This window comes from Meleagris gallopavo, chromosome 2 (assembly GCF_000146605.3).
Source record: "Meleagris gallopavo isolate NT-WF06-2002-E0010 breed Aviagen turkey brand Nicholas breeding stock chromosome 2, Turkey_5.1, whole genome shotgun sequence".
NCBI classification, from domain to species: Eukaryota; Metazoa; Chordata; class Aves; order Galliformes; family Phasianidae; genus Meleagris; species Meleagris gallopavo.
This window is the reverse complement of record NC_015012.2, coordinates 84,260,317-84,274,585: the sequence shown is the minus strand read 5'-3', so window position 1 is coordinate 84,274,585 and position 14,269 is coordinate 84,260,317. Positions and strand designations below refer to the sequence as shown.

The window sequence follows — 14,269 nt, the reverse complement described above, 5'->3', positions numbered from 1 at the left end:
TCACCAGCAGTGGGAATACGATTTTGACATAGACACCTCTGAAAGTGCTCCTGCATACTGTGTTATCTCTAGGAGGCTGACGTTCAGTGTCAGGCTATGTTGCTATATGTAATAAGTGCATATTGTCTGGCTTCCATTTTGGACCAGGCCTTCAGTTTCTTTGTATCAGGTACTTGTGCAAGTTAGAATTTTTAGAGCATATCTGCAGAAAGGCTGTGCTAAATGGGTTGTACAGGATCTGTCTGATCCTGTAAAGAACTGTCGTGCATCCAATATCTTCGTCTGATTTTGAATTATTGTTTAAATAAGCTGAAATTGAAGAAGGCAACTGATTTTTTTTTTCGTTTTTAGCATTTGACAGCTGCTAGAAATTGCATGAAAGAAAAAAATATCAAAGGCTTGAGTATCAAAATCTTCACTTACAAGCTACGTTTATTGAGTAATCATGCCTGTTTAATAAACCACAGCTTAAAGTACACGACCCATAGGAACAAATAATTGTGTATAATAACCAGTAGCTTATACCTAACAATATTTGTTCTATCTGGAATAATGTAGAGTTTTGGAATAAATATTTTGTAAGTTGGACTTCAGAGGAAAAAATGGCTTAATAGAGAAGATAGTATGTATATGGAAATAATGGTAACAGATCTGTTCAAATAGTATGAAATGTTTATTCGTAAAACATTTAATGATACAAAAATTAAGGCTTGATTTCAGCATGTTCATGTTCTTCTTCTTTGCGCTTTTTCATTGTGTTTATGAACAGTGAAATTGAGATCCTGAAGATGAGATTCATTTAAGAAAATGAAATTGAATGTAATAAGAAAATGACTTTATCTTTAGATTGAGATATCCAACTGTGAAACCCCAGAAATAGAAACGAGACCCATGTAGTTTAAATGACTAGCCACAAAGCATGACATATGAATTCCAAATATCAAATAATAAACCAAATACTTGAATGTATCTGTTAAATGTATTTGAGAAAATTTGCATAATGAATAACTTCATAAAATTGTAAAGCTGCTGGCAGACAATTTTGCAAACAGGAAGGAAGCTGCACTCACCTCATAAATTGCTTGCAGTGAATAATGTTAATGTTTTAAAATGTTTTAAAATGGTGAATGAAATTTCCTGAACAATGAGACTTTCCATCTAGTTTATAGAGAAAAATAGTTTAGTTTTTCAGTATGCTTGGATTTTTCAAGTTAATACTTTAATCAGACAGATAACATGGGTTCTATGTGTTTTCCTGACAGACCAGCAGTACTCATGGTCGCCTTCTCACCACTTCAATGAAGAAAGATATTCTCCTGCTTCGAGGAATATGAAAGGATTATCTGGCAGTCGCAACCAACCACAGTTATGTTCAGCTCATACTTGTGGCTTAGCATCCCCTGAAGATTGTGAACACACCCACGACCATATCCACCATGGGCAGGAACCAAGGCAATCGTATCTTCTCAGCCCCACGGAGAGTTGCCCGATGGACCACCATCGTTGCTCGCCGCGCAGCTCCATTCATTCTGAATGCATGATGATGCCCATGGTAATGGGCGATCACATGTCAAGTAGCACTTTCCCCAGAATGCACTACAGCTCACATTACGACACAAGAGACGACTGCGCCATGTCTCACGGTAACCCTAAGATTAACCGCATTCCTGCAAACCTTTTGGACCAGTTTGAAAAACAACTTCCTCTTCACCGGGATGGGTTTCACACTTTACAGTACCAGAGGACCTCAACAGCTGCAGAACAACGCAGTGAGAGCCCAGGAAGAATACGCCATCTCGTTCATTCAGTCCAGAAACTTTTTACTAAATCTCATTCTCTGGAAGGATCATCCAAGGGCAATGTCAATGGAACAAAGGGAGACAGTCGAGGGGACGATCATCATCATGGACACCATTCCAAGCATAGCAAAAGGAGTAAAAGTAAGGAGCGAAAACCAGAAACCAAGCATAAATCTGGAATGAGCAGTTGGTGGAGCTCTGATGACAATTTGGACAGTGATAGCACTTATCGAACCCCTAGTGTGGTAAATAGGCACCATGCAGATCATATATCCCATTGCTACCCTGAGGCGCTCCAGGGACATTTTGGGGATCTGTCATTGAAGACTTCCAAAAGTAACAATGACGTGAAATGTTCAGCTTGTGAAGGGCTAGCAATGACCCCTGATAGTAAATATATGAAAAGGAGTTCTTGGTCCACACTTACAGTAAGTCAGGCTAAAGAAGCTTATCGCAAATCATCACTGAACTTAGATAAGCCTCTGGTTCATCAGGAAATCAAACCTTCCTTGAGGCCGTGCCATTATCTTCAGGTAAGAAGATTTTCTTAACATTTGTAATGGGAAAAGCAACACAGATGATGCATAGTCGTGAAAATACAGAACTCATGTGTATATCTCTCTGAAGATCATATGTCTCACCTAATGCAAACGTTCCATTACAGTGGAAAAAAAACTCTTGCTTTAGTCTTTTTTCTGTAGGGAATAGACTAAAAAATAAATACAGGAGATGTGATATAAATTGAAGATCAGGGAATTTGTTGTAATCATCAGAGTTCATGCTGCACATCCTAATTAAAATCCATAGCTCAGACTGAAAAAGAGGCAGTTGTCCCAGCAGTCTGGGGCTAGAAATAATGTGTCAAGTACAACAGTAAATGAGTGATTTTAAAAGCAGGTGGTGTGGAATCCTATTGTTGTGTTAATTTATTCCTTTCTCCAGGTTGTTTAAGTAACAAGAGAATACATTTACTGGCATACTCAATCGCTTTGTCATGATGGTGATTATTCACAAAGTTCCTTTTAGTGACTGGGTCAATCAAAATCATACTGAGCTGAGCTTCTTTTGAAATCATACTATAATCTACCCTTGTTAATAATTATAAGAATACCTTGAGGAGATAGATATTTCAGTCCCAGTACTCAGACTATATGTGATGTTCTCTTGTTTTCTCTAGCAGCTCTCACTTTCTCCTAGATTTAAACTCTTAATTTGTTGCTTGCTGCCATTTGCCACCTCAGAATCATGCAGGTGTAACCATTTATGATGCTGCACAATGATCTAGATCCTGAATTGATAAGGGTTTAAAAAATAGTTCCAAAATATTTCTTTTTGGACATTTACACCACTTACATGGTGTAGGTACAGCAAAGTGCCATGAAAGTATGATTAGCACCTCAGGGCATACATAGAACTGCACTGGGAGCAGTGTAGAAAGGAGCAGCTGGGAGGGGAATTTCTTTAGCTGTCATTGCCACTGGAAAAAACATATTATACAAATATTCCCCTTGGTAGTTTTACCAAGTACAGCCTGCAAAGCCAAAGTTGTTCCGAGCATCTTCTTTTTAATTTCTTTTTAATGAACTTTCTCCAGAATTTAACTGGTTCTCACATTAACCCGGGCAAATCTTCACTCCAGATTTATGTATGGAGAGATCTCCAGTTCCCATGGGCTCTGCAAAAGCCAACAGACACAGACTGCTGCCTACTTCTGTGTGGAACTCTCTTCCCTCTGAGCAATAGGGAACCAATCTTACTGAGTCACACTTGAAGGGACAGATCTTTTCAAATACTTATATAGCCATCCAGGATCAATCTTTCTACTTAAAGAGGGAAAGTTCCTCATCGAAGAGAAAGGAAAATAAATAAGTTGCAACCCTCATAGCATTTCGATGCAAATTGGTTCCCATTAAGGCTGACAGCTGTAATATTGTTTCATATCCAAGTACAGTTCTCATGCATGTAAAATGGCCTGCCCTTCCCTGGAAGTTTTAATCTAGTTCAATGAGCCAGAACTGGAAGCGTATCTTGTACAGAGACCTCCACTTCAGTCTGTGTTATAAAATCAAGGATATGGATCTTACATTATGAAGAAGTTTAGATTTTGCTGGCTTTTTCCTTAGCGTAATATCCTTATACTTCCACTCATACAAGTCTACATCTTCTGTATCTTTGGGTTTCTTGATTTCCTTTTCATCATGTTTGAAATCAAACAATTATGTGATTTTATGTTTCCTTGTTTGTTTGCTTATTATTTCACTCTTACAACACACTTTCTCCTTGCAAAAGCCACCGTTTCTTACTTTTCATGAACCCTGCCCTTATTTCCATCCTTTATCAGCATCCTCAAGTGAATGTGAAACACAGAGTTCAAACATTAACTTCATTACTGCTAAGTTTTGGGTCAAGCCCAGTGGCAGGCCTAGGGAACAGGAAAATATTTTCTTACTTTTTTTTTTTTCCAGAAGTCTTTGTTTTATGCTTTTGGTGAATCAGGGATAACTGCTAGAAAGAAGTTTCATCTAGCAATTAGAAAGGTTCATCAACTGGTAGGTCTCCATCCAATTTAAAATCTGGGAGATATGAATTTAGATTTTTGCTGTACCAGAGACTTCCTCTGTGATCTCTGGCTTTAAGCTTCTTTTAAAATGGAATAGTAACCATTCTCTAATTCACAGAGATGCTATAATGTCAATCTGTCTAGACTTAAGGGCTCAGTTACTACAATAAACAATTTATAGCTGAGTCCAAAGCAATAATACAAAGAATTATATGTCATGAATATTTTCACTGCGAAATTTTCAAATAAAATATATGTTCTGTAGAATCTGCATCCAGTGCGTGGATATCTTTCAGATTGATTCGCTTGCTTATTCACTAGCCCAAGGTCAGCAAACAAATGAAGGGACCCCATTCTGTCAATGTCCTAGCTAAATACAAGGGTTTGAAACTTCTCCGTTGAGGGATGCTGCACTGTCACAATGTAATCATTAAGACCAGGGATATAAATCCCATTATTAGCTCTGCCGTGAACTTTCTCTCTGACCCAGGAAATGTAATTTGTTAATCAGCACAGATTTCAGTGAATCTGTCTGCAAAACCGAGGAAGGATATTTAACTTTTCTTACAGCAGTGAAGGAAGCATCAGTAAATAATGACTGGATGAAAATAATCACCAGGTTGAGAAATTGAGGAAGGTAGAGAAATGTCTCAGGATCCCTAGCCAGGAGAGTTTACTACACACTCCGCGATATCTGGAAATGAAAATGTTCAAGGGATTATGCAGTTCATTGTGCAGCAGTGGTTTCCCTGAGGTACATAAGTGTGCAGATAAGCATGAAGCCCCCAGGTCTTTGTTAGATCCTTATGTTTATAGAATTACAGCACATGTCATTAAAAGACGTTTCTCCTGAGTGATGTCAACTGGATCTGAGTCATTTTTCTATCCAGTGGTCTTAGTTTTTCTTTCAACACCATCAATGAGATATTACTACTTGTGTTTTCCACTGGCGCGTTTTGGCAAACATTATCTTTAGCTGGAAGTGCATGGCGTTGTCTTAGACCTGTACTTGAAACCACCTTCTGTCTGTCTTGCTCTGAGCTTCCATTTTCTCTTCCATAGTAATTACTGAGCTGTAATTTCCTAAAAACCAAGCCTTCAAAGGATTAACAAGGGAAATTGCTTTCTAAGAAGTGAGCTTCTATCGGATTCACAGATGATTAAAAACAGGAGAAAAGAGGTGATAAAAGCATCTGTGTATTATATGCTTGAGTCATGTCCTAGACTAGAAAGGAGGCATTTCTTTAACCTGTTAAAGTTCCAAGCTAGCCTCTGGCTCTCTCCTAGGTTTCTCACATTCCTGCTCTCCCACACACCTTGTAGCAGGAGGGCTCCTGCTCAGGTAGTGTGCTGGTCCAAGTCAAGGGTGGTTCGTATGGTCATATATATGGTCATACTGCTCTCCATGCCACCTTGACCATTTACCTTATTTCAGCATGGCTGGAATAGTCCTAAAGTGGCCAGTTTAAGAGAACAAAATTAGTAGGCATAAAGCTGTATGAAGCTGATTGTTGTTGTGATCTGAAGCTATTCATTACTAGACCAGATTTGTATCACTCCTGCTACCGTGCAGACTGGAGAAGGGAACAGGAACGAGTGGGAGTACCTTTGAGCTCCAGCTAGCTCTTAAACCACCTTAGCTGTAATGTGAACCCAGACCAGTTGGCTAGCACAGCAGTCAGTTCAAGAGCAGAGAGCAGTCATTTTGCAACTGAATACTGATAGCATTTATTAAATTCTGGTGAATGATTAGCAAGTTTTACTCATGGGCCTTCAATTTCAGTTTTGAATGCAGACAAACTGAGCTACAAATGCATTTTTGGGCACCAAACGTTTCTGTCATCTCTCTCCGTAGGCAGAATAATCCATGGAGATCACACACATATTTTAAGTGTACTTTTGTGTAGCTTTAACTGTAGTGGCTGTTACTGCTCTCTATGTCATTTTAATTTTAATGTAAAATATGTAAGGAAAAAAGATAAATGAGTTTTGAGAGCTCTTTTATCTTCATTGGTTGTTTTTGCTAATTAGGTTCAACACATACATACGGATTAATTTTAACTTGACATGAGTGAGAAGCAAAGATTTTCAACAGGAAGAAAAAAAAGTGTATGAACTAGATAGCTGTACAAAACTTATGAATACAGAAGTGTGCCTTATAGTTTCCAGGGCTGAAATACCTGTGAGTGTTAGTTAAAGAAAACTGATTCCTACAGTAAAGCCAAAACACAGCCAAAAGCATAGCAGTTACCATCTATGAAGTTCTGGAGCACAGTGCTGCGTGTTCCTGATTAATATTCCTCCCTCAGCCATTCAACAGCCTGTGAAGCAGCAAGCAATCAAGGTAAACATACCACAAGGTACAGTGAGTGAGTCAGCAGTGAAAAAGAAAATAGCATGTTGTTCTAAAAATGGCTTCAGCCCACTCCTGTCTTCCTACTGCATTTAAGTACGAGCGTCATCCATTACAGCACCGGCACTGCTAAGCTTGTGGGTAATAATGTCAGCTGTGTACTCCGCAGAATGAAAGAGAAGCTCAAGAGTTGGTCTCTTAAAAAAGAAAAAGGAAAAAAACAAAAACACATCGGTTTCAACAAGGCTCTTTGCTGGTTTAAGCTATACCTGTATGGAGAAGAGTTTTGAGGACAAGCTAATGGAGTAATAGGCATTAAGCTCTCAGTTGCATTTTTCCACAAATTTGTCTGGGGACAAGGCATAGTCCCACGAACTCAATTGCTGCCCTGGAGAGTCACTTGCTGCACTGCATTCCTCCCCTGGTGAGCGAAGATGGGTTTGAACCCAAAGCACATTTCTCAGCACTTCATTTTTGAAACGCTGAGAAATGAGATTGTGTCTGTTGGCCCAACATAACACCCGTATATGAGCTACAAAAATGACATCCAATACTCCACCAGCCAAAGCTAGCAGACTTTCGGTACTAATGTCTGAGCCAGTATCACCCACGCTGCCTTCACTACGATTTATGACCAAATTAACTGGGCTGTTTCCACAGCAGAAAAGGCTTGTGCGGATTGCAAGGCAATCAGCATCCTCAGCCAGCATGGACATGTGCTGAGCTGTTTGCCTCTCTACAGCCCAGTACAGTCCCACAGGGACATCTCATCTAACCCAGTGCCTTCCCAGAGCAGGAATGGAGTGGGCTGCATTGCCCTGTCCCTAAGCAGGCGAAAAAAGCAACCAACAATATCGTTCTATCAGTGATGCTGTAAAGCTCTGACTAAGCCGCTGTCTTAGTCTACTGGTGTCAATTACCGTAGTAATCAGTGATATAACAGTGCACTTGCCTTCATGCCTGTGTACTAGGAAGCTCATATTGACTTCAGTGGATTGCTGAAGCTTCTTCTTCTGAACAGGAATAGAAAGATCTCAGAGTTAGTATTTGTTAGCAGCCAAAACAAAGCCCTTCTATTGCAGAAGCATCAAGGCTGGGAGCAGAAAAGGGAGGCCGTGATCCTACTGCCCTTTAATCAGGCAGAATTGTCCTCCTTTAAAATGTTAGTACTGTGTGCTGCCAAATTGTTTTTTGACATTAACCTCAGCAAAGCTGAAGGCTGACCTTTGTAGTTGTTACCCAAAGGTGTCGCTGGAGAAATTTCCAGTCAGAAGTTAATATTTTATACACCTGGGCCAGTCTCATCTGTCAAATGAGAGTGTGGGGCCACGGTGACTGCACGCACTCCTGTGCTACTGGCAGCTGCCTTGGGCACACCTGGCTCCTCTGCTGGACAGCCAGGATGTTTTCTTGCAAGAACGTAACGGCACAAAAATGGTGAAGAGTTCGTAAATATTATTTTGATTTTTTTTTCCACCTGGTGCTGTACTTATAGCTGTTCATTGTGGTTTTGTTTTTTTTCAAGTGCAGTTGCATGTGTTTAAATGGCTGAAGGTACATGTGGACAACGTCTCTGCTAGGAGAAGTGATCTTTTTGAAAGTATGCAGATAACTTAGCATCACCTAGTAGCTAGACAGGATGAAGCCACTCATTTCACTCTGTGCTCTAAATAATTGCAGTCCTTTGGAGTTAACTGTACAAAACACTTCTTAGTTATAATGAGAAAAATGTATGAAAGGCATGTTTTATATAGTCTTTAAAATTATTTATGTTTTAAAGACATTTAAAGATGCTTTTTTCGCACTAGTACCATTATAACAAATAGGAAAAAAATAAAAACTATCATTTTCTGCCTAGATTTAAAAAATGCACTGTTTAATACAGATCTTATAGGTCAGGCTTGAGGATGCTGCCTCTTAGGTTCTTCTTGCATGTCTAGCTCTATAGTTACTCTGCAACGTCTGCAGTCTGTGATTTTGGAGATGCCATGTGTTTTAAGTATGTGGGGAGCACCTCTCTTTTCCCTTATGGACCTTTTTTTTCTCACTGTGTACTTCATTGACAATGAGTGATGTATGGGTTTTGCCCACAGGTAATGATAATGCTCTGAACATGAGCCAACAGTGTGCCCAGCTGGCCAAGAAGGCCAATGGCATCCTGGCTTGCATCAGAAGCAGGGAAGTGATTGTCTCCCTGTACTCAGCTCTGGTGAGGCCGCACCTCGAGTACTGTGTCCAGTTTTGAGCCCCAAGAAAGACATTGAGGCCCTGGAGCGGGTTCAAAGAAGGGCAACAAAGCTGGTGAGGGGTCTGGAGCACAGGCCTTATGAGGAGCAGCTGAAGGAGCTGGGGTTGTTCAGTCTGGAGAAGAGGAGGCTCAGGGGAGACCTTATTGCTCTCTGTAACTGCCTGAAGGGAGGTTGTAGTGAGCTGGGGATCAGCCTCTTCTCTCGTGTAACTGGTGATAGGACTAGAGGGAATGGCTTCAAGCTGCACCAGGGGAGATTCAGGCTGGAAGTTAGGAAAAACTACTTCTCTGAAAGAGTGGTCAGGCACTGGAATGGGCTGCCCAAGGAGGTGGTGGAGACACCGACCCTGGAGGTGTTCAAGGAATGTTTGGATTTTGTATTGAGGGATATGGTTTAGTGAGAACTATGGTGATAGTTGGATGGTTGGACTGGATGATCTTGTAGGTCTTTTCCAACCTTGGTGTTTCTGTGATAAGGTAACAGATCAACTCTGAATTTCCCTTTGTATCTACAGTGGTAAAGGCAAAGACATTTGCAGAAGGATCTGTAGGTGATTTTTACTGATAGATCGATCATGCAGCACAGAGTGGACTGATGATACTTTCTATTTCTGACTGTGGCTGGAAAAGGACATAGTAGTAGGAGCATGAACATCACACTGTGGTAGTCTTGTCTCCCACACCTTCATTGGTCATAAAAAATATGCAAATATCAATGTTTGTGTCACTAACTTTAATGCATAAGTTTCCAAGGTAGCAGAAAATTAGGCCTCTCTTTTCCCAGAGCCCCTTAGGTGCAGTGGATGTACTTTATGGCTCCACCTGAACGCCCTTCCAGGCCTCTTCTGCTTTACACAGTAGCTAAAAGGTAGTTTCCCAATGGGGGACTTCTGTTTTTCTCACTTCTACCTCACATTAATAGGGAAGATACAGCAGGAATCCTACAAATTAGGTGTTACCATATATATAAGTTTTGCATCTGCATACATGTTGTTTACACACATATCCATGTTGTTTGGACTTCTCAGTCCAGATAAAAGGAAAAGGCAGAATTTACCCAGGACAGAAGAAATGTCCAAGTGCAGTCCTGCATCTCTCAGGGTAGCTTAGATTCCAGTCAGTTTTTCCTCAGCTCTGCTTAATGTCTGACAAAATTGAAACAACAAAGTAGAAGGCCTTTTAATTCTTCTTCCTGGCGCCTGTGATCTTTAAAGCACATGGAGAACAAATAATATGCAACCAGCCCATAATTCTACTGTGTTGTAGTTCTGTATATTACTCAGCTGAAATGCTGTATCATTCCTTTACCTCCCAAATACTCACAACTGTTATTTACAATTTACTTTATTAATTGTCATAAATTCAACTCAGAGTTTTTTTCCTTTTTTGTAATTTTTCTTCACTGTGCTGTGCAGATAGCTGGGCTCCATCCACTCTGCAGATATATTTCAATTAACTTAGTCTTCTTTTCCCAAAAGCATCAATCAGTAAAATTTGTAGTTAATTTCAGTTGCTGTGGTTCTATGGCCCTTCTCTGCTGCCTTGTTTGTAGGTGTATTCCTGACTCCCTTTCATTTGCAGTGAATGATGAGCTGTAGTTCAGTGTAGGTCTTTGAGCAATGTGATGCTTAGTTTTATTGGCTTGAGCAGAATTTGCATTGTAGTTCAATTAATTCAATTCAAGGAGAAAGATGTAAATGAAAAGGCAGCAATGAGCTGGCCCAACAAGGCAAGGAGAAAAAAAGAAAAAAACACTTGGGGTTGAGACTATGGTAAATTAACTGGCAGAAATGCTGCCTTTTTTTCAGAAGCTTGAGAAGTTTCAAGTGTCTCTTTGATTCTTCTGTGGCTTGTGCATTATTGAAACACGTGCTCCCTTAGACTACATCCATACTAACAAAATCACCATCAGCAATATTGCTGATGACACCAAGCTATGTAGTGCAGTCGACACCCCAGAGGGACCAGATGCCATCCAGAGGTGGTGAGGCACTGGAGCACGTTGCCCAGAGAGGTGGTGGATGCCCCATCCCTAGAGACACTCAAAGCCAGACTAGATGGGGCTGTAAGCAATCTGCTGTAACTGTAGGTGCTCTGAGCACCCTGATCTAGCTGTAGGTATCCCTGCTCACTGAAGGAGGCTTGGTCCAGATGACCTTTAAAGCTTCCAACTCAATCTAAATACTAAACTGAATAGTATTCAGAAAAGTTCCTTGGCACTACATCCTGATTCTCTATGCTGTTTTGTTATTCGGCCTCTCAGGCACTGTTTTGATTCCAGACAGCTAGAATTTCCCTAAACGGCTCCTGGGTACAGATCAGGACATACTGCAGATCAGAGACCATTCTCAGAAGACACCCTGCTTTGGAGTCACAGATTGCAGAGCCGTATGGATGTGGGGTGCTGCAGGCTTGTTTGGCCTCCAGACAAGACAGTGAATCTTCACCATAAAGCAGTCATCATGCCATTTTTATCCTCTCTCTAGTACTGATGACTGTGCAGCAGCACAGCAAGTTTGCAGCACCTCACCAGCTCAGATAAAAAATTTATTATTCTTGTTAGGATTATTTTCCAACCAACACTCTAAGTCACTTTACAGTTACTGGGTTTGCTAGAAAAGCTGAATATTGCTTAAGGAAAACCTGTTCAGTCTACACTGATGGTAGTATATTTTTCATCAGCTTAGGCTAACCATGAGACAGCATCCTGAGTCACCTACAAAAGGAAATACATAGTTGAGCAGAACCTAACATTCTTGGTTGAATTCATACTGTTCTCATGTCTTGGATTAACAGGCTATATCTATGTTCTCATTTAAGCACAAGCCACACTCTCCCTTCGGTTCAAGCTTATGTCGTATTTATGATATCAGTGAGCTCCGGGCTTAGCAAGGAAAAGTCACTTATAGTGAGGACAAACTCGCTGCTGACATCTGACCACACTTTGGTTCACTGTGCCAATATGGTGCAAATCCAGAAGATCCCAGAGGGAACCAGCAATGTATCGTGGGATTTGTGGAGCATAGTATTTGCAGCTAGCTGAATGGCAAGTCTCTTTGAGGGCTGTACAAGCACAGTATGTCATGAGGTGGGCATTTGCCCCACATTGCTCCAAACAATATAAACAAAGCCAGACTGTCACCACAACCATGAGCATGAGCAGTGTGCACGGGTGAACCTCATGAGGTTCAACCAGTCCAAGTGCCAGGTCTTGCACCTGGGTTGAGGCAACAGTATGCATACAAGCTAGGGGATGAAAGGATTGAGTGCAGCCCAGCCAAAAAAGGCCTGGGGGTTCTGGTAGATGACAAGCTGGACGTGAGCCAGCAATGTGCTATCACAATCCAAAAAGCCAACTGTAGCCTGGGCTGTATATAAAGAAGCATGGCCAGCAGGGCAAGGGAGGTGATCCTGCACCTCTACTCTGTGCTGATGGGGCCTCATATGGAGTATTGCGTCCAGATTTGGAGTCCTCAGTACAGGAGAGACATGGATCTGTTGGAATGCATCCAGAGGCGGTGGGCACAAAACTGATCCAAGGGATGGAACTCCTCTCCTATGAGAACAGGCTGAAAGAGCTGAAGCTGTTCGGCCTGGAGAAGACTCCCAGGTGACCTGATAGCAGCCTTTCAGTATCTAAATGGGAACGATGGGAAGTAAGGGGATGGGCTCCTTACAAGGGTCTGTTGTGATAGAACAAGGAGAAATGATTTCAAGCTTAAAGACAGTAGAATTAGGTTGGACATAAAGAAAAAGTCTTTTACAGTGAGAGTGGTGAGGCACTGGAACAGGTTGCACAGTGATGTGGTTGATGCTCCATCCCTGGAGACTTTCAAGGTGAAGCTGGATCAGGCCCAGGGCAACCTATCTAGCTGTGGTGTCCCTGTTAGTTGCAGGGGAGTTGGACTTTATGACCTTTGAAGGTCACTTCTGACACTAAGGATTCTATGATTTAACCATCCTTAGGTTATAAATTGCATAGTTGCTGGAAAACCAATCAGGAAACCTATTGCTGGTTCACTTTGTTTGTTTGTTATAAGTATTATTTTAATGAAATGTTCTCTAGAAAGTAAAAAAGTGGTGAGCAAACAATCCCAGTTACACTGGATTAAATCTTCTCATCAAGGAGAGCAACTGTGAGTGGGATTGCCCATAAAAAACTAAAATCGGACAGTAAAGAGCACTGGCACTGTTGTTTCTATTTGAAACTTTCCAGCTAGAATATTATATTTATGTTTTGTGATATGCATGAGTGCTGAGAGTCCATCAATTCCCAGATTCCTGATTTGAAGTTTTGTTGTTTGCAAGCCACTGTAAAGCCTACATTGTTTAGTATCTATGTGATGTTCTTCATCTTCCTGTCATACTATGGTTATTCATATCAAAGCATAGAGAGAATTGCAGTTAAGACAAATACATCTTGCATTCTCAGATTAGGTCCTGCCTTGATCCTGATGTTGATTGACTTGTGGAGAACGCTGAAAGAACTCTCTGTACTTCTAAGTTGTCAAGACGTTCAGGGAGTAGGGGGTGGCATGTGAAAATTAAAGCTAATTAAGAGGATTGGCATTGTTAGTGGTGAGGAGGAGTCCCTGACATATTTTGTAGAGGTTTTTGAATGGCTTCATTGTATAGTTCATACTCATTGAAAAATGAATCAGCACATTTGAAAAACAAAATACAGGAAATGTAGATTAAAATGTGTACTGAGAATGGCATTGAGATGCAAGCATAAGGTTAGCGACTGAGAAAACAAAGCTTTATTTTTAGATAATGTGCTCATCACCCTGTAAAAACCAGTAGTGTTTAGCATCCACAGCCAGTAGAATGTCATTAATTTAAGAAGAAAAGTCTAGTAATTAGTCACTGTTCCTTCTTCTGTTAAGTTTTAACTTAATGAGAGTTTTCCCAACTCTCATTATAATGTCAAGAAAATTCCTACCATGCTAAGAACATTTCGATCTGCCTTGCAAGATTTTCATCTGTTTCACCTATTTACAGCTGTGCACAGAGATTGTTCTTCTAAAGCTCCTCAAAGAAGATTTCACTTGAGAAAAAAAATTTACCTACATTTCAGATATTGTCCTTTTTTTTTTGTCATCTTGACCAGACTGAGAAAGCATAAAATTACAATTACGTATCAATTACATACTGTTTCCTATCTCACCCTTCTTTCTGTCATCTGTAGTCTAATTTCATGCACAGACAGCTTCTAGTAAAATGTGAAATATATATTACTAAAATAAGATTTAGGTCAAAATGAATATTTCAGTGCATTTTACATCTGCACGCTAATTAAATTTCACAGG

At 40.5% G+C, this 14,269-nt stretch overlaps 1 protein-coding gene across 1 annotated transcript in view; it reads left to right on the top strand.

The window, feature by feature from the left end:
* The window catches only part of LOC104909955 (disks large-associated protein 2-like), a 50,550-nt gene that overhangs the window by 13,975 nt on the left and 22,306 nt on the right, over nucleotides 1-14,269 (top strand). Inside the window, exon 2 of the mRNA XM_010707856.3 lies at nucleotides 1,263-2,332. Coding sequence (XP_010706158.1) covers nucleotides 1,263-2,332 — 1,070 coding nt within the window. The remainder of the gene's footprint in view (nucleotides 1-1,262; nucleotides 2,333-14,269) is intronic.